General features: G+C 39.5%; 1 protein-coding gene across 1 annotated transcript; it reads left to right on the top strand.

Annotated features, from left to right (window-relative positions):
• The first annotated feature begins 16,077 nt into the window (after nucleotides 1-16,077).
• Nucleotides 16,078-20,940, top strand: LOC119817797 (selection and upkeep of intraepithelial T-cells protein 8-like). Its single transcript, XM_038335211.1, is given in 5 exon segments — nucleotides 16,078-16,150; nucleotides 17,275-17,556; nucleotides 17,559-17,609; nucleotides 20,629-20,741; nucleotides 20,743-20,940. Coding segments are annotated over 5 exon segments (717 nt in total).
• The last annotated feature ends 4,418 nt before the right edge of the window (nucleotides 20,941-25,358 follow it).

Raw genomic sequence — 25,358 nt, 5'->3', positions numbered from 1 at the left:
GATTCAGAGTAGCTCAGGCCCCCAGGAGGGGCAGGAAGGGAGACCCAGCTCAGTATAAGTTCTGTCACTGCTGCTGGGGTCACAACCTTCTCTCACACCAGGCAAACAGGTTTTACACGGCAGGATTACAGAGTTTCGGTTTCCAGAAGAACAAATTCTGGCCTCTTAGGTATATCAGGACATTGATCATATCATACTGTATTCTTAAAACACAGTAAGAAAGTACAGCTGGAGAGTTCTCGTCTCATGCTTCAAATGTGAACTTGCTGGAGCTAATCGTTTTACAATGTAAAATCACAACTGTTAAATGAATCTATCAAACCGTCACAGGAGGTATAATTTCTATTTGTTAACTATATTTTAAGAGGACTGGAGAAACTGAAATGAAATTCTCTCCTGCTCCCCCCAACACATGAGGAATTGACAGCTAGAAGCCGACAGGGGAACTATTGACAGTCAAGATAGTTGAAGTGGTGTTAGAATTGGAGACCACATCTCAAGTTGATGAGAACACCCCTATCGATACTCCCCTCCCCCAACACTATTCACTGCATGCTCAGGAAGCTGAGGAGTAATAGTGAAGACACTGAGCCTAAAGTACTACAAGCCAAGATTCATTTAGATTCTTCCACTCGCTAGCACAGCCATGGGGACAAAGCACTTCACAGTTCTCTCTCCCATTTGTCCTTTAGAAGAAGAAGATAAGTACCATCTCACAGGCCGATGGGGCCTGTGATAATAATAATAATAATCATTGAGGAAGTGTCTTCGTCCCTAGCACACATGGCTGTTTCCTGAGGTCCCAGCAGGATTCCAGGATGGAGTGTGATAGCCTCTGTCCGTCATAACCTGACCCTGAAGCTCAGTAGAGCAAGAAAGTGAGACCTAAGTGTTACTGGGAAAAGTATGTTATGGACAATGCCCAAAGACTTTGCATTTATATAATAGGAAGATAGCACACATGTTCTAATCTACTGGAAACAGCAAAATATGACAGTAGTTAAAGAACAAGGTGCCAAAATTGGACTTCTGTCTCACTCTGACTGAGACCTGGAAGTAGATTAAGAGACTCCAAAGCTATTCATAGACTATTGTCTTTGTCTTTTCTATTAATTGCCTACCAGAATTTAAAGGTAAGACCCTATTGTAAGTGTAAGACACTATACACTTTGGATATACAACTTGGAGAAATTGAGCTGGAACTGACATGGAAGTCTCCTTCCTTAGGACCAGCTCCCTCAGTTACTGGAAGTGTTATGCAAACTATCAGGGGAGGAAAGTAATCAGTAGTTCTCCACAGTTGTGAAGTCTATAAACCATAACAATGACCAGCCCAACAAGATATCACCACTGGTGTAACAGTGACACTTGGGGTTAGTGGATAGCCAATAGCCACATGATTGGGCTTGAAATTCTGCTCAAATGAAGGGAATTGTGCTTGATGACTGTAGACCTAGCCAAGCACCCATGGCTGCTAAGGTCATGTAGCCTTGAGAATGTACTACTGCTCCTTTCCTATACTGCGTTCAAAATGCTTATCCTCATATCCATAGATAGGTAAGGCTATCACGCCTCATCAAAGAAGCTTATTTTTTTCAGCAAACATAAACCACTAAAGAAACCCCCATCTAGTCAAACACAGAGACAACTGATCACAGGGTGCCCAACACAACACATGTACCTAAGGCTCAGGGAACATTGAGGAAGGAGGGGAGTACTTTACATTGCAAGAACCAGAGGATCAGGATGTCAGCTGTGAGATGGTGTCTTCCATGTGTAACAGGAAAATGACACAACAACAGTGTGGCTGTGAGTTGACATGCCAACAAGAACCCTGTGCCTAGGTGAGGAGCTATCGACAACTGTTGACCGCACAGAAGGAGTCGGCTTCTCCAGGGATGAGCTCCCTCACAGGTTACCAATCCCAAGTGGTCAGCTCTAAATACATATACAAACAGCCACATTAACAGCATCAATAGAGTGTATGCGTGTGTGTGTTGTGTGTGTGTGTGTGTGGTGTATGTGTGTGTATGTGTGTGTGTGTGTGTGTATGAACAATAATATTTAAAGAACAGGTCATGAATTTGAAAGGGAGGAAGGGAGTGCAGAATGAATTAGAGGAGGGAAAAAGAAGGGGACATGATGTAAAAATAGTACTTGTGTATAACATTTAAAATTATAAAAATGAAAAAAAGTCTGTGGAGTCCCTTGGGGCATGCTCATGCTTATTGGAACTATCAGTGATGGGATAAGCACATGTACATACGTATACACACGTACATCCACCTAAGGTCAGATAGGAGCGGTAGAGTTAACATGTGAATTATTTAAGAAGGTCTTGGTGTGGAAGGCAAGTAATTAAGAATAATTATTTATTTATTAGCAAAACTAGCTATTTTCAAAATTGCAGCAAAAGAAACAACCACAAAGAGGCAAACGGAACACTGGATCTTCCATCCAATCTTTCTGAGCCGTGAGGCAGACCCCAGGGGCCTGAACTTCTCACCCCATTTTGTCTTTTTTGTTTGTGAGACTAGAGGCCCATGCCCCAAATCTGTAGGTAGTGATGGAACCCCTTGGGTTTTCATTTTATAACCAAGGTGCAGAATAGCCTGACGCATTCTTGACAGAATCCAGCGTGTGAGAAAAGTATCTGCTGATGCTTATCTTGGCTCAATCTTGTCCTGGTGTTTTCAGGTCTCTGTGTAATTTCCCTCAAATCCTCACTTCTTTATCGGCCACTCTACTCCCTCACCCTCCTCACTCCCCTTGCTTTTCCTCTCCATGTCTTCCCTTCTCCCTCTCTCTCTTTTTCAAAACCTACAAGTTTTACAACTGTGAAGTTTCAGGGAACTTTCTTAAGGACACTGCTAGTATATCTCTAAAATTTTAGAAACGCTCCAAGATAACTCTTCTTTAAGTCTCTGAAACTCGAGATCTCTGTGAAAGTCTTTCACTTCCTTTCTCATTGAAACCACATCCTCAGAGACTCACTCACTTGTCTTCCATTGCCCACTATCATTGGCAAATGGCCACTGGTCAAAGAACCCGGTGCTTTCACAAACACGCCACACTCACTAGTACCCATACTTTACAAAGATGTTAAGATCAAATTAAACCCAGTGAAGAGGCTGGCATTTGGGGTGATCTATCTAAGGTTTGATTTTGTACTCTTTATGCTACTGTTTGTGTGGCCTTTGGAAAATCGGTGTTCTTCCAAAATTTTCTGTTGTAACCTACAGAAAATTGTAGAGGATATTGTGGGATTTTTTATATTTATTTATTTAAGTTTTTTGAGACAGGATTTCTCTGTGAAACAGTCCTGACTATCCTGCAAATTACTATGTTGATCAGGCTGGCCTCGAACACACAGAGATTCACCTACCGCTACCTCACAAGTCCTGGGATTAAAGACGTGTTCCATCACTGCCCAGCTATTATGAAATTTTATTGTGAGGATTGGAGCAATACATTACATGCTTCAGCCATGTTGTTACGTTTCTGAAGACAAATGTAGCTAAATGCCAAATACTGGGAGAACACCTGTGACTCACGATTTTTCCATGAACTAAGAAATAAGGAATGAAAGGATGGTGCTTTATACACCATTACTAGGAAGATAGAATAACTGGAAAGTCCCTTGAATTTTAGAAGTACATTATATAAGTTCATATTCTGTCATCCTATAGATTTGACTTTGAAAGTGCAACACCAACAGTTGGACACAAGGTGGTGCCATGAAACAGGTTTCAGCATCTACCCTGTTTGCATTGTGAGAAGAGAAACCGAGCATTAGGTGAGATGGATATCATCTGTGAGTTCATCAGCCTGAAGAGTCTAGCATCAATGCAATTGGGCGGATAGCAGGAAGTCTGAGCTGTTCTGTGATAACACATCATTGTGTTGAGTGTGTAGAGTAGTATCATTCAAAAAACCCTTCAATGACAGAAGTGTTCTGAAGACGGATGCTTAAAAGAAATCCCACACTAGCTCAGAATTGAGTATAATAGAGTGTTACCTATTTAGGGGTAGACTCACAGATCACAATCCTCTGCTCGAATGGGGAACAGCAACCGAATCCCACAGCCAGAAGAGAGGCACTTATAGTATAAGAGGCCACACCCAAGTGGGCCAGGTAATTTAAAGGCTACTGGCAGTAGGAATTCCTACAGCAGTGTTTTGTAAATGTGTTATTTGAATTTATACCCTTTAACATACATGTGAATACTCTGTTAAAATTTATATTTTAATAAACATATTGTATGTTTAAAATTTATATTTTAAATTAGTGTGGTTACTAATTAATTTAAAATATAAATAACTAGAACTCTAGAACACTGCAGGTTTTCTAATGATAAACAAGGACTCTTTAGCCAAGACTCTCTTTGAATTTGTATATTTAAATTCATTTTTCATCCCATGTTTCTCATGGTGGTGAGGGAGGAGAGGTGGTAGAGGATGCAGAGATAAATTCATAACACTGTAATAGAAGTGAGCCAGTGAGCCTAATTTCAGTAAGAGGTAGAAATGACTATTGTCCTTTTCTTGAAGTGCTAACCAGGTGAAAAATGCTTTCCGAGGTAGCCTACTATACAGCATTCCTACGACACTTTGAAAATGAGAAAATCATGGTTCAGTATGGCCCAAAGACTTCTTACTTGTACTGTGGAATTTAAGTGTTCATCTAAGTGAATGAGCCACCCCTCTCTGCATAAGGCTGATGAGTTTAAAGTAGAAGAAAACCATGCCCCTCCCACCCCAGGGCTGCTACAGCAGGATTTCTGAAGGGAGTTGGCTTTGAGATGGGCAGAAATAGTGTAATAAAACTTTGTCAAAGGGAGGGAGACATGGTACCAAGTGGATGGATAACATGGAGCAGTGAACAGAAAATGCTCTAAGTTCAATACATTGGACACTATTAACCAGTATTGAGGAAGACTTAATTCTCTAGTCTACAACTCTAAGGGCTTCATTATTGACCAGCCTGCATGGTATGCTGGGGCAATTAGTGGCACAAACGTCCATGGCACCAGAACTGGAGACAAACACACTGGAGAGCTAGGGTGAAAGTGGAGGCCGGCTGTAAAGAAACCCCACCAACAGGAGAGGCTGTTTCTTGTCTGTGTGTTTCTCTTTAACTGGAGATTCCACTTCAAAGCTAGGGTTTCTTTGCCAGGCTTCTACTTTGAGAGAGTTCAATGGAAGGAGGGAAGCTAATAGAAAACATGGACAGAAAAAGACAGCAAGTTGCTGGTTGGGTAGACCAGGCCTTCCTGCTTCTACTCTTTCCTGCCTTAGGGTCTGGTGTGGAACAAGTCAGACGGGACCTTGCTTTGATTCTTCTTCCTGACTAAGTCAGAGACCTTTGCAAAAGTAACGCACAACTTGGTGTATGTCCCTCCAAAATTTTACACTCTGGTGAAATCATTCAGTGGTGAAATCCCAGTGTTGGTCACATCAGTCTAGATGTCCCCAGTGGTCGTCTGTCCCTGCAGCTGCATTTCATCTCACCCCTCACTGGCTTGTGCTTTCCGTGATCCACCTGCTGTGAGCTTCATTCTCAGGCACTGTGCTGTGCTTTTCTTTGCTGCCATTACCTTTGCCCAGTGAGCTCTCCTACTCTGGTCCCTTTGCTTTTGACTCTCACTATTTGTGTTCTTCCCATAAGCTCCAGCGAGCAAGGATGGGCCTGATCTAGCTCATTATATCATCCCCGCCATATGCCAGGCACATACTACGTGTCTGCTCTTAATAGGACCGAATTTTCTTTCCAAAAACACCACCTATCCTGGCAATGGATATGTTAGTTCATGGCAGACCCGCTTTCGGTTCCAAGAAGCTAATTTTAGTGAACGGGTCATAAACAGAGAGCACACCCACATAGAGAGCTGTGAAGGAGAGGAGATGCCAGTTTTAAAAGCAAGATACCTGTCAAACCTGTTTGTTAAAGCTGCTTAAGCTTCCAGCTGGATGGAAGGATTTAAGTGACAGAAAATCGATTAACAGGTGGAGAGTATATAAGTTTTATTAAACATTTTTATGTTGAGAGTAGAACTCGTTAATACTTTAAAAAGAAAACATCAACGGCAAATTCCATGGTGTTATTACTCTTTATGGCGGAATAGAATTCCGTTGTGAATATGAACCATATTTTCATCATCCATTCATCAGTTTTTCCCTTCCCCAGCTATTGTGAGCAGAGCAGCAGTGAACGCGGCCGTGCAAGGATCTGTGGAGTAGGATGCCATGGAGTGGTGTAGCTGGGTAGGTCTTCTCTTTAGCTTTTGAGAATTCGGCACACTGATTTCCAGAGTGGCTGTCCCAGTTTGCAGTCCCATCAACAGTGAATGAGGCCTCACCCTTTCCCCCATCTTTTCTAGCATTTGTTGTCAGTTTTTTTTTCTGGATCTTAGCCATTCTGACTGAAGTGAGATGAAATTTCAAAGTAATTTTTATTTCCATTTCCTTAGTTGCTAAGGAACACCTTTAACAACATTTCTTGGCCACTTATATTTCTTCTGGAAATTCTTTGTTCTGACTCTTCTCTTATTTATTTAATTGGGTTATTATTTTTTTCTTGATTCTTTGCGCTTATATTTTGGATGCACAGGCTTTGTGTCGTATATTTTGGATTTATATCCTCTACTCTATGTATGAACAGGGAAGATTCTCACCTGTTCTGCGGGATTTTCCTTCACTCATCTGATAACTGTTTTTGTGGCAAAGGAACATTTTAATTTTGATGTCATAACCACTGGCTACAATTCCTGAGCATTTGGAATCCTATTCAGAAAGTCCTTTCATACACCTAGCAAGGGGGAGGACAAGTAACACTAAAGTGTCTGAAAAAGCCATAGAAAGGGTGCTGAATTTTGTCAAATGCTTTTTCAGCATCTAATGAGATGACCATATGGTTTTTTTCCTTCAGTTTATTTATATGATGGATTACATTGATAGATTTTCGTATGTTGAACCAGCCCTGCATCTCTGGGATGAAGCCTACTTGATCGTAGTGGATAATTTTTCTAATGTGTTCTTGGATTCGGTTTGCCAGTATTTTATTGAGAATTTTTGCGTCAATGTTCATGAGTGAGATTGGCCTGTAATTCTCTTTCTTGGTTGAGTCTTTGTGTGGTTTAGGTATCAGGGTAACTGTAGTTTCATAGAAGGAATTTGGCAGTGACTCTTGTGTTTCTATATTATGAAATACCTTAAGGAGTATAGGTATTAGGTCTTCTTGGAAGTTCTGGTAGAATTCCGCATTGAAACCATTGTTCAATCCAGATGTCAGCTGGGACAGGAAAAATAACCCAGAGCCTTGGAACAAACTGGGTCCCAATGAACAATATAAGTTCTACTCAGTGAATGTGGACTACAGCAAACTGAAGAAAGAAGGCCCTGACTTCTAAACCATGAAGCTCACCATAAAGCTGCTTATAACGAAGATCTTTCAGAAGCATCCGCACAATTTTCCACTTGACCAGGAAATACTCCTCTGAATGCATGAAATCATGTTGATTTTTTGGAGTTTATTAAACTGATGAATAAATCTTTGAAACTTGAAAAAAACACAAAAAAAAATAATACACTACTCGGCACATGGAAATCTGCCCCCAGGCTGGCTTGGAGATTTTCTTTCTGTCTAGAATCCTTGAAGACTCGGGCTCTGTGAGCCTGGAAATGGCTGTCATATGCCTCTAGAGTCTTCAAAATTGGGTTATGGAGTCGATGAGTAGAAATGCTTATAAAAGATAACTCTGTTCTGCCACCATTTATCAGTGATGACTGAAATATATGTCAGAGGGAGTTAAACACAGGTCCAGAATTAAAATTGATATGATGCATGTTTTTGGGCAACATAAATATATCCCTAATTACTGAACTCTGTATAAATAAAGAAGCACCCTCACTGTTAGGCTGCAAGATTCTTGCCATTAAAAAAAAAAGCCATAGAAAAACATTGTGTTGACTTAAAATACATCTCAAGTGGAGTTGTCTCATGGGGCGATAATATTTCCTCCAAGAGCCATAAACTATTTCAGAAAACCCTCAGTGGCAGGTATGGGAAACCTCTTGACAATTTGTCTTCCAAACAATATATGTTCTTTCCATTGCCATAAGTTGCCTTGAGAACGTTGAAGGAAAGTTGTTGAAGACATCATAGGCTTTGGGCACAGAACTTGGAGAAATTCCACTCTACTTACCTGAAAGCCTCCCCCCTGAGGACTAGCTCTTATAGTTCCCGAAGCTGCTGTATTAGTTCCAAGGGAGAAAAGCAATTAGTAATCCTACCCAGCTGTAAAATCTATGAACCACAGCAATGACCAGCTCAGTAAAATGCAGCCAATGGTACAATAGTGGCATTTATATTTTGAGGGTGACAACAGTCATGTAATTGGACTTAAGACCCACTTAATAAAAAGGAATTTATGCCGGGTACTTATTTTGTTAATTTGATTTATATATGATTTTACATCCTGATGGGTTTCCCCTACCGTTCCCTCTTCCCACTCCCCTCCACCTCCTCAATCCACTCCTCCACTGTTTCTGTTCAGAAAGGAGCATTTGTGTTCTGCACTTTCAAACTAGTTAAGTACCTGAGGACAGTGAGGGCATGGAATCACTTTCCTAAACCAGAATACTCCCTCTAGCTTCATTCTCAATATCTACCCCTAGACCCACAGAAAAGTGGAGCTCTTGCCCCTTGTCAGTGACGGCCCTGACCCCAGCCTATGGAGACTATGACAAAAAATTCACAGCTGGTCAAAATGCAGAGAACAATTGATAATGGGTTTCCTACCCCAACTGATACATCTACACTGCAACCCTTACATCTATGATTCAGGGAACATTGAGGAAGAGGATAGTGGAGAGAATGAACAAACCAGGAAATGTTGGAAGAGACTGTTGTTTATACATGATAGGAAAGCTATACCTGTAAAATCATAATAAGGTTGATTAAACAAGAAAGACCTGCATAATGAGAAAATTATTTGACATGTCAATGTGGATAGTGGGTGTTTTATAAGGCTTTATCTCTGCCTTTGATGAAGAGCTACAGACAATCAGTGGCTACCGAGAGAGCAAGAATGGGTCTTTTCCTGAGGCTAGCCTTCTGACAGGTGACTACTTTCACACCAAGAAGTCATCTCTCAACATCTATACATATGAGCAACACTAATGGACTCAGTAGGCCAGACATGGAAGGGACTCAGTAGGCCAGACATGGAAGGACGTGAAGGGGGAGAATAAGATATGGAAACGATGTAAATATACTACCCATGTATGAAATTCTCAAAAAATAAATAATTAAGTTAAAAAGAGGCAACACCACAAGGACATTAGAACTGGGCAGCCAATGGTGAGAAAGTTACTAAGAGATATGTGTGTTTGTGGAAGAGGTGGAGTTAGCAAGGGGAAGACAAAGGCTATTGTAACGAGAATATTTATACTGCTCCATTTCAACATCAGTTATCAATCTCCGATAGGTCTTTGTTTTTAATGGAACAAGCTGGTTCCTTTCTCATGGGAAACTGTGCAGCTAACTAGAGGCAATAAATAGGAATCACGTCTTCCATGTTTCAAATACCCACAGCTGGAAGTACTCGCAAGCTAGCCATGAGTTGATTTTTGTTTTCTTAGTGATGGTGACTCTAATTGGAATCAGATGACATCTTGTATAGGTTCAATTTGCATCTCATTAATAGCAAAAGATATTAAATACTTTTTCATATTTTACGCTGCCATCCTTAGAGAGCCTTGCTCCTTCAATCGATAGCGACTATCAGAGAGATCCACACCGGATTGTATGCAGAGTGAAGGACTGAAACAGTGAGTCCTCAATGGAATGTCATCATCGAGCCTTCCCGCCAGGGCTCAGGAAGCCATGTAGAAGAGGAGGCAGAGACATCGCAAGAGCCAGAGGGGATGGATGACACCAAGGAAACCGTGTCTTCCAAACACAGCGGGACGGATGCACATATGAATCAAAGATCCTGTGGCAGCATCACAGAGCCTGCAGATGTTCAAGCCAATGGGACCCCAGTGTTGAAAGTAGGAACACAAGCTCCCATCCCCAACTAAGAAGCCATCTCCAATAGAGATATGCTTGTAGTGGATGAAAATCAATTTTCTATAATGGAGTATCACTGTGGTATTAACCATACTTAAGGTTAATCATCATGCCTAAGAGTAGATGGCCAACACAAAATGAACTAAACTGTGTTTTTGTAGATCTTTTGTCTCATATCTTTGTTTGGACTTTTTGTCTTATTGTTTTTTTTTTTACTTATATTATGGTTCTTGGATTTGTATTTAACAGTTTTTGTGTGTGTTTTTCTTATACTTTCTCTGTGTTTTTTGTTTGTTTGTTCATTTTTTAAAACTGGTTTGTTTGCCTTTTTGATACTTATCTGTTTGTTTTCTAAAGACAGGGAGAAAATGTGGAGTTGGTGGGTAGAGGAGGGGAGGATTTGGGAGAAGTTGGGGAAGGTGAATATATTGCATGAGAAAAATTATTTTAAAAAACCACTGATATACCTTATAAAAAAGTCTTTGGCAATTATTACTTGTCCTGTTCTTACTTACCCTCCACTAAACTGAATATTGCAAATATTTAGGAAGGAAATGTAATTGATGTCCAGAAGTATTGAAAGCATTTGGTTTGTATTGGAGTGGAAAAAAAACCTAAATAACGTATTTATAATGGTAATTTTGAGATCATATGATTGTCAATACAAGCAAGACCAGTATTGGTTGTGTGTGTGTGTGTGTGTGCGTGTGTGTGTGTGTGTGTGTGTGTGTTTGTGTTCTCAAGCAAAATTTAGAGGGAAGTGATTTAAAAATACATGTCTGATCTCAGATATCATCACAAAACAAGTAGGTCATGTTGGAACAGGTCTACTCTAAACATCAGAGCTCAAAAGTGACAGAGCACAGGATGCTGTGTGTGAGCTCATGGGGCTTTTACAGAAACAAAACAAATAGAAACCTTCCAGTTTTCTCAGTGAAAGGAATACCGATTTTAAAATGGTGAATGACAGACACCACCCTGGAGGAAACTGGCTGGACCTGGAGAGATTTCCAGCTCTGAGCTCGAGGAACTGTTAGTGGCTAATGGCGATGAAGCTTTGCTGAAACACCTGCAGACACTGAGAGTTTTTGAAGGACTGGGAAAGAAATTCTCTCTGGATGCTGGAGCTCAAGTAAGTGATCTGTGTGTGGATGTTGGAGACAAAGGTATTTCTTGCCTCTGTAAGTCTGGATTTTTAACTCTAACTTTCTACTAAATAGACAGTTCTTCATTATATATGGGGCTTCGAAATCTGACAGACAGTGAAATCCTTCAAAAGAAAGGGTTTGCTTTTCAATTTCATTATCAAGATAGGTGACATGGTTCAGCGTGCCATGAATTTCAGAAAGTATACCATTTCCACAGACTATTTTTTTTTAAAAAAAGAACCCAGAGAGAAAATAGTGGGACCAATGGTTTAGACTTGACATTCATAACACATGTGTCTCCAGTTAGTAAGTTCTACTTACTGATTATAAGTTATATAGTAAGACATATGTGATAAAGTTTGTACACATAACACCCAACAAAAGATCATCACCGATACTTTATTTAAAAAATACTCTTTATCGAGGGATTTTTATTGAGGTTTAATTGAAATGCAACAAAATCTGGATTATATTCAAGATAAATAACTTGTAAAGTATTAAATATGTGTGCAATCAAGAAATTATCACCAGAGTAATATAACAAGTAACTGTGACCTCAAAACTATCTTGGTGAGCTTTTGGGATCATTCCTTCCTATCTCTTTTCTTTGACTCTAGGAAACCACTGATATACTGTTATAATTATTTGCATTTTCTAGAAGATTGTACTTGTAATTATAACATATGTACCAATTTCATCAGACTCTTTTAACTTAGCAAAATCCTCTAGAAATTGATATCGGTCACTCATAGAGAAATCTGTCATATTACTTTTTATTGATGCATATATTATATGACTAGTTTAGCTTGTTTGTCCATTTTTAGTCAGAAATATGTTAAGTTATTTCCAGTTATTGACTTTTATACACTGCTGTTAGGTACAAATCGTCGTCTTCTTTTTTTCTTGGTATTTATAATAAATTTTATTTTGCTAGTACCTAATATGGACCTCCATAGTTTTCTGATTATATAAACATGCAGGTAATATGTCATATTACAATATTAATTAATATCAAAGAGTTAAATAGACAGTTAAAAAGACAACTACTGGCCGGGCACGCCTTTAATCCCAGCGCTCGGGAGGCAGAGGCAGGTGGATCTCTGAGTTCGAGGCCAGCCTGGTCTACAAGAGCTAGTTCCAGGACAGGCTCTAGAAACTACAGGGAAACCCTGTCTCGAAAAACCAAAAAAAAAAAAGACAACTACTTAGAATACCTGCTCAGCTCATACATAATGATGTATTTTCACTGAATATTTCAGTCCTACTTTCAAGATTTACTGAGGAATGTTATCTGTGTCAAATTTCTAATTTCTTTTTTATCTTACCATTTTTATTGAAAAAATGATCTTACAATATATTCTAAATTACTCATTTCTCCTCCCCCGACTCCTCCCAGATCCTCCCTACCTCCCTATCTTCCCACCCAAACCCATGCCCTACCTTGCCTTTTTTATCATCTTAGGTATATTTTTTATTACTTTATAAATAATACCAATCAAAATTTCTACTTCCTCCCCTCTTCCCACTTCCCTTCCTCTTCCCCACTCACCCTCCTTCCCCCTCCAGTCCTAAGAGAGGGCAGAGTACCCTGCCCTGTGGGAAGTCCAAGGCTCTCTCCCCTCTATCCAGGCTTAGGAAGGTATGCATCCAAATAGATTAGGATCCCAAAAAGCTAGAACATAACATAGAGACAAATCCCAGTGCCATTATCATTAGCAGCCACATTCAGAGGGTCCAGTTTGATCCCATGCTCATTCAGTTCCAGTCCAGCTGGATTTTTTGAGCTCCCATTTGCTCAGGCACACTGTCTTGGTGGGTGGACCAACCCCTCATGGTCCTGACTTCATTGCTCATATTCTCCCTCCTTACTCTCTTTAACTGGACCTTGGGATCTCAGTCCAGTGCTCTGTTGTGGGTCTCTGTCTGTCGTTAGAGGAAGGTTCTATGGTGATATTCAAGATAGTCATCAGTCTGACTACAGGACAAGGCCAGTTCAGGCACCTTCTCCTCCACTGCCCGGGGTCCTAGCTGGGGTCATCCCTGTGGATTCCTGGGAACCCCTTCAGAGCCAAGCCTCTTGCCAACCCCAAAATGGGTCTTTCAATTAAGATATCTCCTTCCCTGCTTTCATATCCGTCCTTCCTCCATCTCAACCATCCCACTTCCCCAAGTTCTCCACAACCCTCCCTTTCTCCTTTCTCTCTCCCCGTCTCCCCTTCCCCCTATTCCACCCCCATGCTCCCAACTTTTGCCTGGCGATCTTGTCTGCTTCCAATTTCCAGGAGGCTCTCTATATATTTTTCTTTGAGTTCACCTTATTACTTAGCTTCTCTAGGATCACGAACTATAGGCTCAATGTCCTTTGTTTATGGCTAGAATCCACTAATGGGTGAGTACATACCACATTCATCTTTTTAGGTCTGTGTTATCTCACTCAAGATGGTGTTTTCTATTTCCATCCACTTACATACAAAATTCAAGATGTCACTGTTTTTTACCACTGAGTAGTACTCTAATGTGTATATGTGCCACACTTTCTTTATTCATTCTTCCATTGAGGGGCATCTAGATTGTTTCCAGGTTCTGGCTACTACAATTAATGCTGCTATGAACATAGTTGAACAAATGCTTTTGTAGTATGATTGGGCATCTCTTGGGTATATTCCTAAGAGTGGTATTGCTGGATCCTGAGGTAGGTTGACTCCCAATTTTCTGAAAAACTGCCACACTGAGTTCCAAAGTGGCTGTACAAGTTTGTATTCCCACCAGAAATGGATGAGTGTTCTCCTTACTCCACATCCTCTCCAGCATAGGTTATCATTGGTGTTTTTTATTTTAGCCATTCTGACAGGTGTAAGATGGTATCTCAAAGTTGTTTTGATTTACATTCCCTGATAGCTAAGGAAGTGATACATGTCCTTAAGTATCTTTTGGCCATTTGGAATTCTTCTGTTGAGAATTTTCTGTTCAGCTTAGTACCCCATTTTTTAATTGGGTTATTTAGAATTTTAATGTCTAGTTTCTTGAGATCTTTATATATTTTGGAGATCAGACCTTTGTCTGATGTGAGGTTGGTGAAGATCTTCTACCATTCAGTAGGTCTTCTTGTACTATTGTTTCTCTTGTTATTTGCTATTAAGAATGAATATCCTTAATAATCCAAACATTAGGTTAGTTTTTCTGAAAGTAGTAGGTGGTAATGAAGGGAGATCTTGGAAGCATACCAGTAATTCAGTGACTACATTTCTTATCATGTCTCCTTGTTGGCTATAGCCTACTTTTCCTGGTAGCAAGCCAACTAATGGTCCTCCCACACCATGGAGTGTAAGTCATATGATGGAAGAACACTATAGTGCTATACAGTGTGCTATTTGTTAGATAAATAGAACACATTCCATTAACTTTTAATGTGTGTACACTAACCTCACAAGGGCCAAGGAGACTTCCTCTTTCTTTAGTAGTAGAGGGATTTTGCTTATCTCCATGACCATAGGGGTTTTACTCCTCATCATCTTGACTCACATCTACAGCATATGGTGATAGCTTAAAGTCCTGTATTTCTCTATTGTTTGAAATCCTTCATTATTGCTGGCTGTCAGGCCGATTTAGCAGGCTGACACAGGGAATCAATTCATGTCTATGACTTTAAGGTGAAGTGAGCTTACCTGATAAAATACAGGATACCCAGCTAAATTTGAAGTAATTTATTTGTCTAAATATGCCATATACAAATATTTGGTTATATTTATATAAAAATTAATCATCTGCTTAAAGCTGAAATTCAAATATATACCATGATTTTGCTTAGAGGGATACTTTAGATAAAATTTGAAGTTTTAATTTATCAAGACCCCAAATTTTGTCTATTTATTTATTTATTTATTTACCCTGTTATTAGTCCCTTGTGACTTTCTAGTTTTCTACAATGAGTTTTGATCATATTCATCCCCTAAATCATCCCATATCCATTCCATCCCTGTTTAGTCAACTTTGTGTCCAATTTTTAAACTCTTCAAGATCAATTTTATGCTGCCCAGATATTCTAGGAATTGCAGTCTTCCCCTTGAGTGTGGTCAACTTTTAAATACTTGTACTCTTTGAGAAATCTGGTCCTTCCTTTCCCAGAAGCTACCAATTGGTGATTGTTCTATGCCCAGGGATAGGATTGGTGCCCAATCTCCTTCTATGTTTGGCATTGATTGGGTTTTCACAGGTTTTATGCATGCAGTCTTATTGCATATCCAGAAGGGTATCTGAAGGTGTTTCCTTGTAATCATCCATCATCTCTGGCTCTCATACTGTTTCTGGCTCCTTTTAAACAATGATCTCAGCCATGGGAGGGGGAGCAGTGATGAATACATATACCCTTTAGGGCTTATCATTTCTCAGTCTCTTATTTTCTGTACCCTGACTAGTTGTATCTGTGTATCTTGACTATCTGCATTAATTACCATCCACTGAAAATAGAAGCTTCTGAGTTGATGAATGGGAGATGAATTATTCGATGGGTACAAGGATAAGTCATTAAGAGTCAACTCAATATTATGTCAATTTAGTGGCATAGTAGAGTTGGGATTCCCTAGGGTCTATGGGCTGGTCTAGCTGGACTTAAGTAATAGAATATGATGAAATGCAAGAGATTGAGACAATGGAATAAAGGTACTGAGACGATCTCTCCTGATCATAACATATGTGAGAACATAGACATTCTATCAAGCACTGGCAAGGCTTACTCAATAAAAGGGAAAGTATTAAGCTTGTCCTTTTTATAGTTATTAAGAACAGCTGTCTATCTAGACAATCAATGCCTCATGTCTCATTGTCTATGACCACTTTCTAGTCTCAATTCCAGATATTATGAAGCTTAAGCTCTCTTACTTTTCTGGATTCTGTGGAGGATTTCTTTTTCTGCAAGTGATGATGTCTTCAGGTAAGACGTTCCTTTATTTATTTTCATTTATGTTTTCCTTTAAAATACTTTAAAAATTCTTTTTGACTATTTCATAAACATGTGTAGTGAAGTTATGTTCACCTCATTCCCTGTTCGCACCCCTTCCTTCTCCTGATCAGACCTTTCTGCTTCACTACAAGTCCCACAGTGCTTCTACCATCTTTGTGTGCCTGGCCCTTTGGGTATAATTAGAATTGCCTGCATGGGATTGGGCAGAAGGTTATTTACTAGGACAGAGTCAACTTATCCTGTTACAACACTGAAAACATGATAGCCCCTCCCCCAGAAACCATTAAGTGACAACTGACTCTCAAGCCTGGGTGAAGGCTCCTGAACCCCTGCCCTACCCACGATGAAATATTAATGGATTTGATAATGTGCAGCACTGTGTCAATGAACCCAGGGCAGAGCACACCACCATCAGCAGGTGATGTAGATGCCCCATTTAGGGCAGACCACCCCACCATCACTTATTCTCAGCATCCTGGCCAGTTATGGGCAGAGATCAACACTGATCTCAGATGGAGGAAGGGACCTGAAGATGGCTGACTCATTTACTCTTTTCTAATTAGTTTTTGCTGTGGAGCCAATCTAGGATACCCTTCCAGTGACTCACGCTGCACTGATGGAGCAGAACGTCATCACTCCATTGTTAAAACAAGTAAAACATTGAAAAATAAAACTGCAAATCAGAAAGTCATTGTAGCGCCGTAAAAGTGAGGTCACTAGGAGACCAGAAACCAAAATAAACATCCCATTCTAAGCTGTTCCTATGGGGGAAATCCATCACAGTTCCCAGCAATTAACCAATTCTACGGCCCTGTGAAGTTCCAAACTAGTTGCACCGGACAGATTCTTCCCCCATATGACTGTTTGTAAATAGAGAAACTAATTATTGTTGCCTCCTGCTCTCCCATCTTCCCAAATATATTTTTATAAGTGCAATGAAAGTATTGAGTTTTCAAAAAATAAAACATTGATGGACTGCAGGGAATATAGTCAGAGCTGAACATTTGGATCAGCTTGGTACGATGGGCAGTTTTTAGTTTTTAAAAACAAAGTTAAGAGGCAGACTTACTTTGGTATTCTTTGTTCTTCCACAGAGAAACTGATGGTAACTACTCCCACAAGACATGTGTTAGCTAGAGTAGGAGGCCAGGCTGAGCTCAGCTGCCAGGTGACCCCACCATGCAGTGTGGAGTCCATGGAGGTGCACTGGTTAAGGAGTGGCCATTTCCTGTACAGAGGTAGCCATGGAGCTCATGGGGCAGCTGTCCCTGAATATGTGAACCGCACAGAGTTTGTGAAAGATGCCATTGGGAAGGGCCGAGTGGTCCTCAGAATTCATAATATCCACATTTCTGATGATGGGCTTTACCAATGTTCGTTAATGAGAGTGGCTTCATTGATGTGGCCAGCTTGAACCTCAGTGTGGCAGGTAAGTTGTTTGTGGAACATAGCAGACCAGTGTTTTTGTGTCCAATAAACTGAAATACATGGAAATTATCTTGGTGGCTTTTAAGGTTTTTTTTTCATATATTAAGTTTTTAAGTATCGAAGTTTTATTATTTATTTTAAATACATATTACATATTTATTTTTAAGATAACTCTAAGTCATTGAGGCATCCATATAAATAATTGCTGTTATCTACTAGCTCCAATAATATAATAGTTTTTTAAAAAATTTTGGAGAGGGAGGGAGTGGGGGTATGGGTGGAGGGGAGGGGAGGGAAGTGGGAGGAGGGGAGGAGATGAAAATTTTTAATAAAAAAATGAAAAAAAATCTTTCATTTGTTGATGTTATAATACAATTACATACTTTTAACAACTTCTTTTGTTTCTTTCAAACCTTCCTCTAAACCTCTCATAGCTCTCTTTCAAATTTATGTTCTCCTTTTGCATTTAGTATTGTTACACAAACACACATGTGCACATGTATACTCACATATATTCCTAAATACATTAATATAACCTGTTCAGGCTATGTTACCTATATGTATGTTTGTTTTCAGGTCTTACCATTTGGTACTGGATAAGCAATTGGTGTGTTCTTCAGTGGAGAAGACTACTTCTCCAGCCCTCAACATTCCATACCTGTCTTTTTGTATAGTTTAGGAATTTGGGCTTCCACCTCTCTCTCTCTCCCATGCAAGGGCACCTTGGCATGTCTATTGTTGGGTGTCTCTGTTCAACTCATATTCAGAGAGTCATACCTGTGAGATTTACTGAATGTAGCTTCTTATATTACTAGGAGTCACAGTCTCACAACAAACTTCCTGATCCTCTGGCTTTTGCAATCTTTCTGTCCCTTCTTCTGCAGTGTTCCCTGAGCCTTAGTTATGAGAGTTGTTTGTAGATGTATTGGTACTGGGCTCCACAACTCTGCAATTTGATTGGTACGGTTTTCTATAATCATCTCTGTCTGCTTTAAAGAAAAATTGCATTGACAAGATGTGAAGACTACACTTCTCCGTAGATAAGAGGATAAATACTTAGAATACAGTTAGGCATTATGTTGGTTTAGGAAAATGGCTGTTATCCTCGAAAATCCCTATCTAACCATGGGTAGTTGTCTAACATTCTAAGACTAGGGATCGTTTATCTCTTGTTGAGTAGGACTTAAGTCAACTTAGAGAAACAAATTGTTACTACCAAGGTATATGCGCCACTACTGTACCCTTAGGGTTATTTTGTCAGGCAGGTCATTTACATGGTTAGTAGGCATTGCAGCTGAGTAGGGCAGGTGTTTGCCTCCATCCTTGAGAAGCTTCTGGTACCATGAAAGCTAGGGTAAGGGAGAAGGTTTTCAGATTAGATCCAGCTCAGGGTGGAAGTGCATGGTGTCTACAGCAATAGGGACTTACCTTCCACTTCTGGGGCCAACCAAGGACAGTTATATCTATAATCTCCTTTTCCTCCTTTTTACAACCAGAGCACCAGTACTCTGCTTTTTCCTTCTCTATTCCTCCACCCTCGATTCCAGTAATAGTCTGATTTCACTTTGCGGGTTTCTCCAATTATTTCAGAATATGTTTTCACATCTGAAAATTTGAATCTAGGAGCCCCTGATGAAAGGGAACAAGTGACATTTGTCTTTCTGGATCTGGTCCACCTCACTCAGTATGATCTTTTCTATTCCATCATGTACCTGAAAAGTTCAAGATTTTATTTTCATTAAAGAATAGATACTGTCTCATGTTATATTTGTACCACATTTTCATTATTCATTCACATGTTGAAGGATGTTTAGGTTGTCTCTATTTGCTATCTATTGTGAAGCAAGCTCCTTATCTTACTCACGGAATGCATTGTGACCCTGAGAAACACTGCCTAAAGTTTGCTGTTAATTGTGTACATAAGTTGTGTGAACAGAGAATTAAGGAGAACTGGAACAGGAAAATTGGAAGAGTAGATTTAGACCTAGAGAATTGGAACTAAAGATTCAGAACAGGAGAATTGGAAGTAAAGATTAGAAAGAATTGGATTGAGAGAATTAGAGTTAGAGAATTGGAACTGGAGACAGAGCTGGAAACAAAAGGCACATAACCCTCAGATCGTGTGTGTGAACTTTTTGCTTTCAGTAGACAGGAAATTTCCCTAAGTCCTTGCTGCTCTGAGGTTTTCTTTTTGCTTCCCTGGGTGCAGCCCTGGGAGCTGGATTCATGGGCAGCAACAGTCTCCCCTCTTTTCTCTTCACCTGGTTGATTTTTTTCTTTATCTATGTAGAAGCATTTTTGTTTTATGAATTCCCACTTATCCGTTGTTAGGTTAAATGGAGTACTATCAAGGAACAGTTTTCTTAACATAAATTATGTAGAATACTGCCTATATTTTCTTCTAGTAGTCCTATGTTCCATGTTTATGTCTTTGACTGATTTGGAGTTAGTTTTTGTGGTTTAATTCCTTCCTTTCTTCCTCCCTCCCTCCCTCCCTCCCTCCTCCCTCCTTCCTTCCCTTTCTTGAGTTCTTTATTTCCTTCTATTTTTGCTTTGTTTTTGTTTCATTGGGTTTTTTTGAGACAGTTTCTCTGTGTAGGCCTGGCTGTCCTCGAACTTGCTCGGTAGACCAGGCTGGCCTTGAATTCAGTGATCTGCCTGCCTCTGTCTCCCAAGTGCTTGGATTAAAGGTATGTACTACCACTTCACAGCAGATACTGGTCTAATTTCATCTTCTGCATGTGAGCATCCAGTTTTCTCAGATCCATTTGCTAAAGATGCTTTCTTTAGAAAATACTAAAATATTCAAGCGATGGGTAAAAATTATTCAGCTCCCTCAAAAATAAACTCTGCAGTGGATAGACATCAAATAGTAACAGGCTAGTCTAACTTGTAAATCAAATGTGTTGTTGATTCACACATTTTCTGAGTTTACAGAACAAACTATCATAACTCTGCTGTTTGAACTATTCAAGTCAACCTCATCACAATATCTTGATTTTTTTTCTTATTTCCTCCAGCAGTTGGATTGGAGACATGGATCCATGTTCAGACTCCTGATACTCAAGGAGTCTTGGTAGAGTGTAACTCAGCAGGGTGGTTCCCCCAGCCCCAAATGGAGTGGAGAGACAGTGGGGGGGGGGGAACTTCCACCTTCATCAAAATCATATTCACAGGATAAAGCCAGATTTTTCCACATGAAGATGACTCTTCTCACAAACCGGTCACAGGGCAGTATCATGTGCTGTATTTTCAACCCTGTAACAGGAGAAGAGAAACAAACAATTATCATCCTAGCAAGGGAGTATTGTTGGGTTGGATGGTTGATCTGAAAACATACACACAAAATTAAGGAGGTGATCAATTTAAAAGTTTTACTATATTATGAAGTTCCCTTCCAGTTTCAGTAAGACAAATATTGTCAGGTACTATGATGAGAGTATTAGAAATGGGTGAACAATGGCAATCCATAATAAACACACATATTACAGCTTCATTGGCATTTAATCTTATTTTATTAGAAATACTTTTTGTTGATTTTTAATCAATATTTTTTAACCTAGGTTGTAAATATTTTTCTAGGAAATGAATATATAGCCAATATCATGTTTTTAAATTTTGTTTTATTTATTGGTGTGTGTTTTTGTGTGTATGTATGTGCATTAGAACACACACTATGGTGCATGTGTAATGATCAGAGGACACTTCCTTGTGTTAATTATCTTTTTCAACAGTGGATTCCAGGGAGAGAGAGAGCAAAAATATGAGACAGAGACAGAGAGACATTCTATAATTTCTGCTGAGATTTCCTGATATGTAAATAGGATTAGTAGTTTCTTTTTTTAGAACAGAATGATTATACAGTCACAGAAATGAGTGTGAATGGAGAAGTAATTATTTCTCCTGCTATAGGGAAATTATTTTCTGTTCATACATTAGACATCAAATTACAGAAACTTAAGGAGAAGAAGGGTGTTTAGGATTAATCATTTTCAAAACTAATGATGATGTTTGTGGTGTTCATAATATATCAAGACATCCTGTCCTTTCTTTTAGATGACCTCTTTAATCGAGACAACATTTGGATGAACATTTTAGTTTCCGTTGCATGTCTAATGCTCTTCGGATTTGTGATATACATCATCCTCTTTAGCATAAGAGCAGGTAATGGTATGACGAAGGTAGAATAATTAAGGTATTTTTAAGAAATTTGTTTCCAAATTATGTGAGTGTTTAGGCAAAGCTGGATGACATTCGTCTTCCAATGCCATGGTTGCCATAAGCAGATGCACAACTGTTTTGCATCTTAGAAATGTTGAACTTCACTTTGATAACTTTGAGAGTTCCCAGACATTGCTGTTCTTAGGGATGGTGTATGTTTACATGACTTAATTACCTTTTCATCCCCATAGTCACGTTTATACCTCTAAAGAAGCATACAATGAAGTAATAAAATAAATCAAAAATTAAATCTGAAAATTAAAGGAATAATTTCCTTTTAAAGAAGTAGTTCAGATCAAATGGAGTAGACTCAACTTGTACTGCTTCAAATCCAGGCCTGCTAGTGCAGCAATTCTATCTCATTCTTTCTTTCCACTAGTTACAAACCAAACTTCCAGATGACTCCATCTGGAAGGTGGAGTAGGTCATGAGGGCATGCGACGACTCCTACCTTTCCAGTTGGTTACCCCTATGCTAGTATCCTACAATTATATGTTCTTCTTTGTTCATTCTACCCTTCTCTGTTCTAGGGTATGCATCTGAATGGAAGCATGGATGTTTCCGTATATTTAACTCAGGGCCTATTCAAATACTGAGTTCCTTAGCCTGTGCTGTAGTACTCTTTACTGCGTACTTACCACTCTGGATCAGAGGTAAATAGGATTAGTAGTGGTGGGATATCTATTAGTTGTCTAATTTTCCTAAAAGTAGTGTCCTTGAGATTTAGTTATGTGAGAATTTCATCATTACCAGGAGAACCTGAGGTTTTGGTGACAGCTCATAGGACCATTTTAGAGCAGTAAAATTTCAGATGTCAAGGGCCAGGGCTGCTCTAAGTGAGTCTACAGCATTTTTAGCTGTGCTGGATATCAGATCCTCCTGTTCCTTCTGCAACAAAGAGAAAAAAGAACAAAAAACCCCCACAAAACCAGAAAATATTCTCAAACCCAGTAACTCACTGCTAAGTATTTCCTGGCGGCACTGAACAATCTGTATGAATTCATGAATTTATGAATTTATGAGACAAAGTCAAGTTTCAATGTGTATTTGGGGCTGACAATGAAATGTCCATAAAAGCATGCTAGATACTACCTTTTCCCACTGATTTCCAACGCTAACAATTATCCTGGACATATATATGCCATTTAAAGAGATTTATGAAACTGAAATATTTCTATAGATATATTTCTGATAAGATATGGTCACAATTTAAAAGTTAATTAATGATTAATACAATTATACTAATTGTTTTTGTGCTTTGGCAATTTTGCATTATATAGAGACTTATAGGGAAATACATGTAGAGGAGATTATTTAAAGCAAAGAAGTATTTTATTTTCAGCATGACTTCCCAACAATAAGTGAGAATTTTATAGTTATAGGGGTCCTAGCAGGGCTTTCTTTATTCCTTTCTTTCCTATCATCTTGCTAGACAGGTCTTGGAGAAGAATATGTATAGTAAGGTCTTTCAAGCATGTCCATTGAAAATTCCAACATTCAGTCTTTGTATTTATAAAACTAAGGGATAAAAGAAGCCCTGTTAATTATTGTCCAATGTAAATAAATATATTGACATTCAAAATGTAATCACAGAGATTCAAGCCAAGGGGAGAAACACTAAAACCCAATCTCCTCTGGACTACTTCACTCAATCTGTGCTTTCCTTCACTCGTAAGGGTCCTGTAGGAGAAAATACGAGGAAACACAAAATTCAGACAAAGACAATATTAGCTTCTAGATTATCCCTGATCCTCAAAGAATTTTTTCAAATTTAGTGACCATACAGGGATAGTAGAAAGTTATTTGGAAATGATAACTGTAAGTTGAGCAAGATTGTATGTTGAGTATATTCATAACTCTCTAAGTAACTGCTAGGATGCACATATTTACATATCCTTAACAATGGACAAAGGCACACTTGCCATTGACCTGTGTGCTTCATATGCGTTAATCTTTGAGCATACATATAGATTACAAATATTTCCCCTCTTCTCTCATTACTTTTTTTTTTTGTATTTACGGTTTACTTTTTTTTCCATGGTTTATTTTTTTTATATTTAAAAATTTCCATCTCTTCCTCTCCTCCTCCCCCTTCCCTCCCCTCCCCTCCACCCATACCCCCCTCCTTCCCTCTCTAGGCCAAGGAGCCATCAGGGTCCCCTACTCTATGTTAAGACCAAGGTCCTCCCAACTCCCCCCCAGGTCCAGGAATGTGAGCAACCAAGCTGACAAGGCTCCCACAGAGCCCGTCCATGCAGAAGAATCAAAGCCCAGCACCATTGTCCTTGGCTTCTCAGTCGGCCACATTCAGAGAGTCCGGTTTGGTCACATGTTCCATCAGTCCCATTCCAACTGGAGTTGGTGATCTCCCATTAGTTCTGTCACACGGTCTCCATGGGTGAACACACCCCTCACGGTCCTGACTTTCTTTCTCATGTTCTCCCTCCTTCTGCTCCTCATCAGGACCTTGGGAGCTCAGTCCAGTGCTCCAATGTGGGGCTCAGTCATTTTCTTCATCTATCGCCAGGTGGAGGTTTTATGGTGATATGCAAGAAATTCATGAGTATGGCTATAGGATCTGGCCTTTTCGGGCTCCCTCTCCTCAGCTGCCCAAGGAACTAGCTGGGGGCATCTCCCTGGAAACGCGGGAACCCCTCTAGAGTCAAGTCTCTTGACAACCCTCAGATGGCTCCCTTAATTAAGATATATGCTTCCCTGCTCCCATATCCACCCTTCCAGTATCCCAAGCATCCCATTCCTCCGAGCTCCCCCCATTCTCCCCTTCACGCTTTTTTCTCCCCATCTTCCCTTGGACCCGTCTGGCCCCACCCTTGCAACCACTTTGGAAAGCAGTGTGGTGGTTTCTCAGGAAATTCACCCAGGACCCAGTAATTCCACTGTTGGGAATTTACGAAGAGATGCCCAATCATACTACAAAAGCATTTGCTCAACTATGTTCATAGCAGCATTATTTGTAATAGCCAAAACCTGGAAACAACCTAGATGCTCTTCAGTGGAAGAGTGGATGAAGAAACTGTGGAATATATACATGTTAGAATACTACTCAGTGGTAAAAAACAATGACATCTTGAATTTTGCATGCAAATGGATGGTAATAGAAAACACTATCCTGAGTGAGGTAACCCAGACCCAAAAAGATGAACATGGGATGTACTCACTCCTAATCGGTTTCTAGCCATAATTAAAGGACATCAAGCCTATAATTCAGGATCCTTGAAAAGATAATAAGAAGGTGAACCCAAAGAAAAACATATAGTAATCCTCCTGGATATTGGAAGTAGACACGATCTTCTCTCATTTCTATAATTGTCTTTTTTACTCTGGTTTATTTCTCTTTTGTACAAATTGGTTTCATTCAGCTTCTCTTTGTTTTGTTTCATTTATTTCTGTCTTTGGTGTTGTGTTCAAGAAATCATTGCCGAGGTCAATGCCAATCAATCCCCTTATGCTTTCTTTTAGAAGTCTTAGGTTTTCAAGTCTTAACTTTACATGTTTAAGCTATTGGTCC

This window comes from Arvicola amphibius, chromosome 6 (assembly GCF_903992535.2).
Source record: "Arvicola amphibius chromosome 6, mArvAmp1.2, whole genome shotgun sequence".
NCBI lineage: Eukaryota > Metazoa > Chordata > Mammalia > Rodentia > Cricetidae > Arvicola > Arvicola amphibius.
Note: the sequence above shows the minus strand (reverse complement) of the source record. Positions and strands in the feature narration are given on the sequence as shown.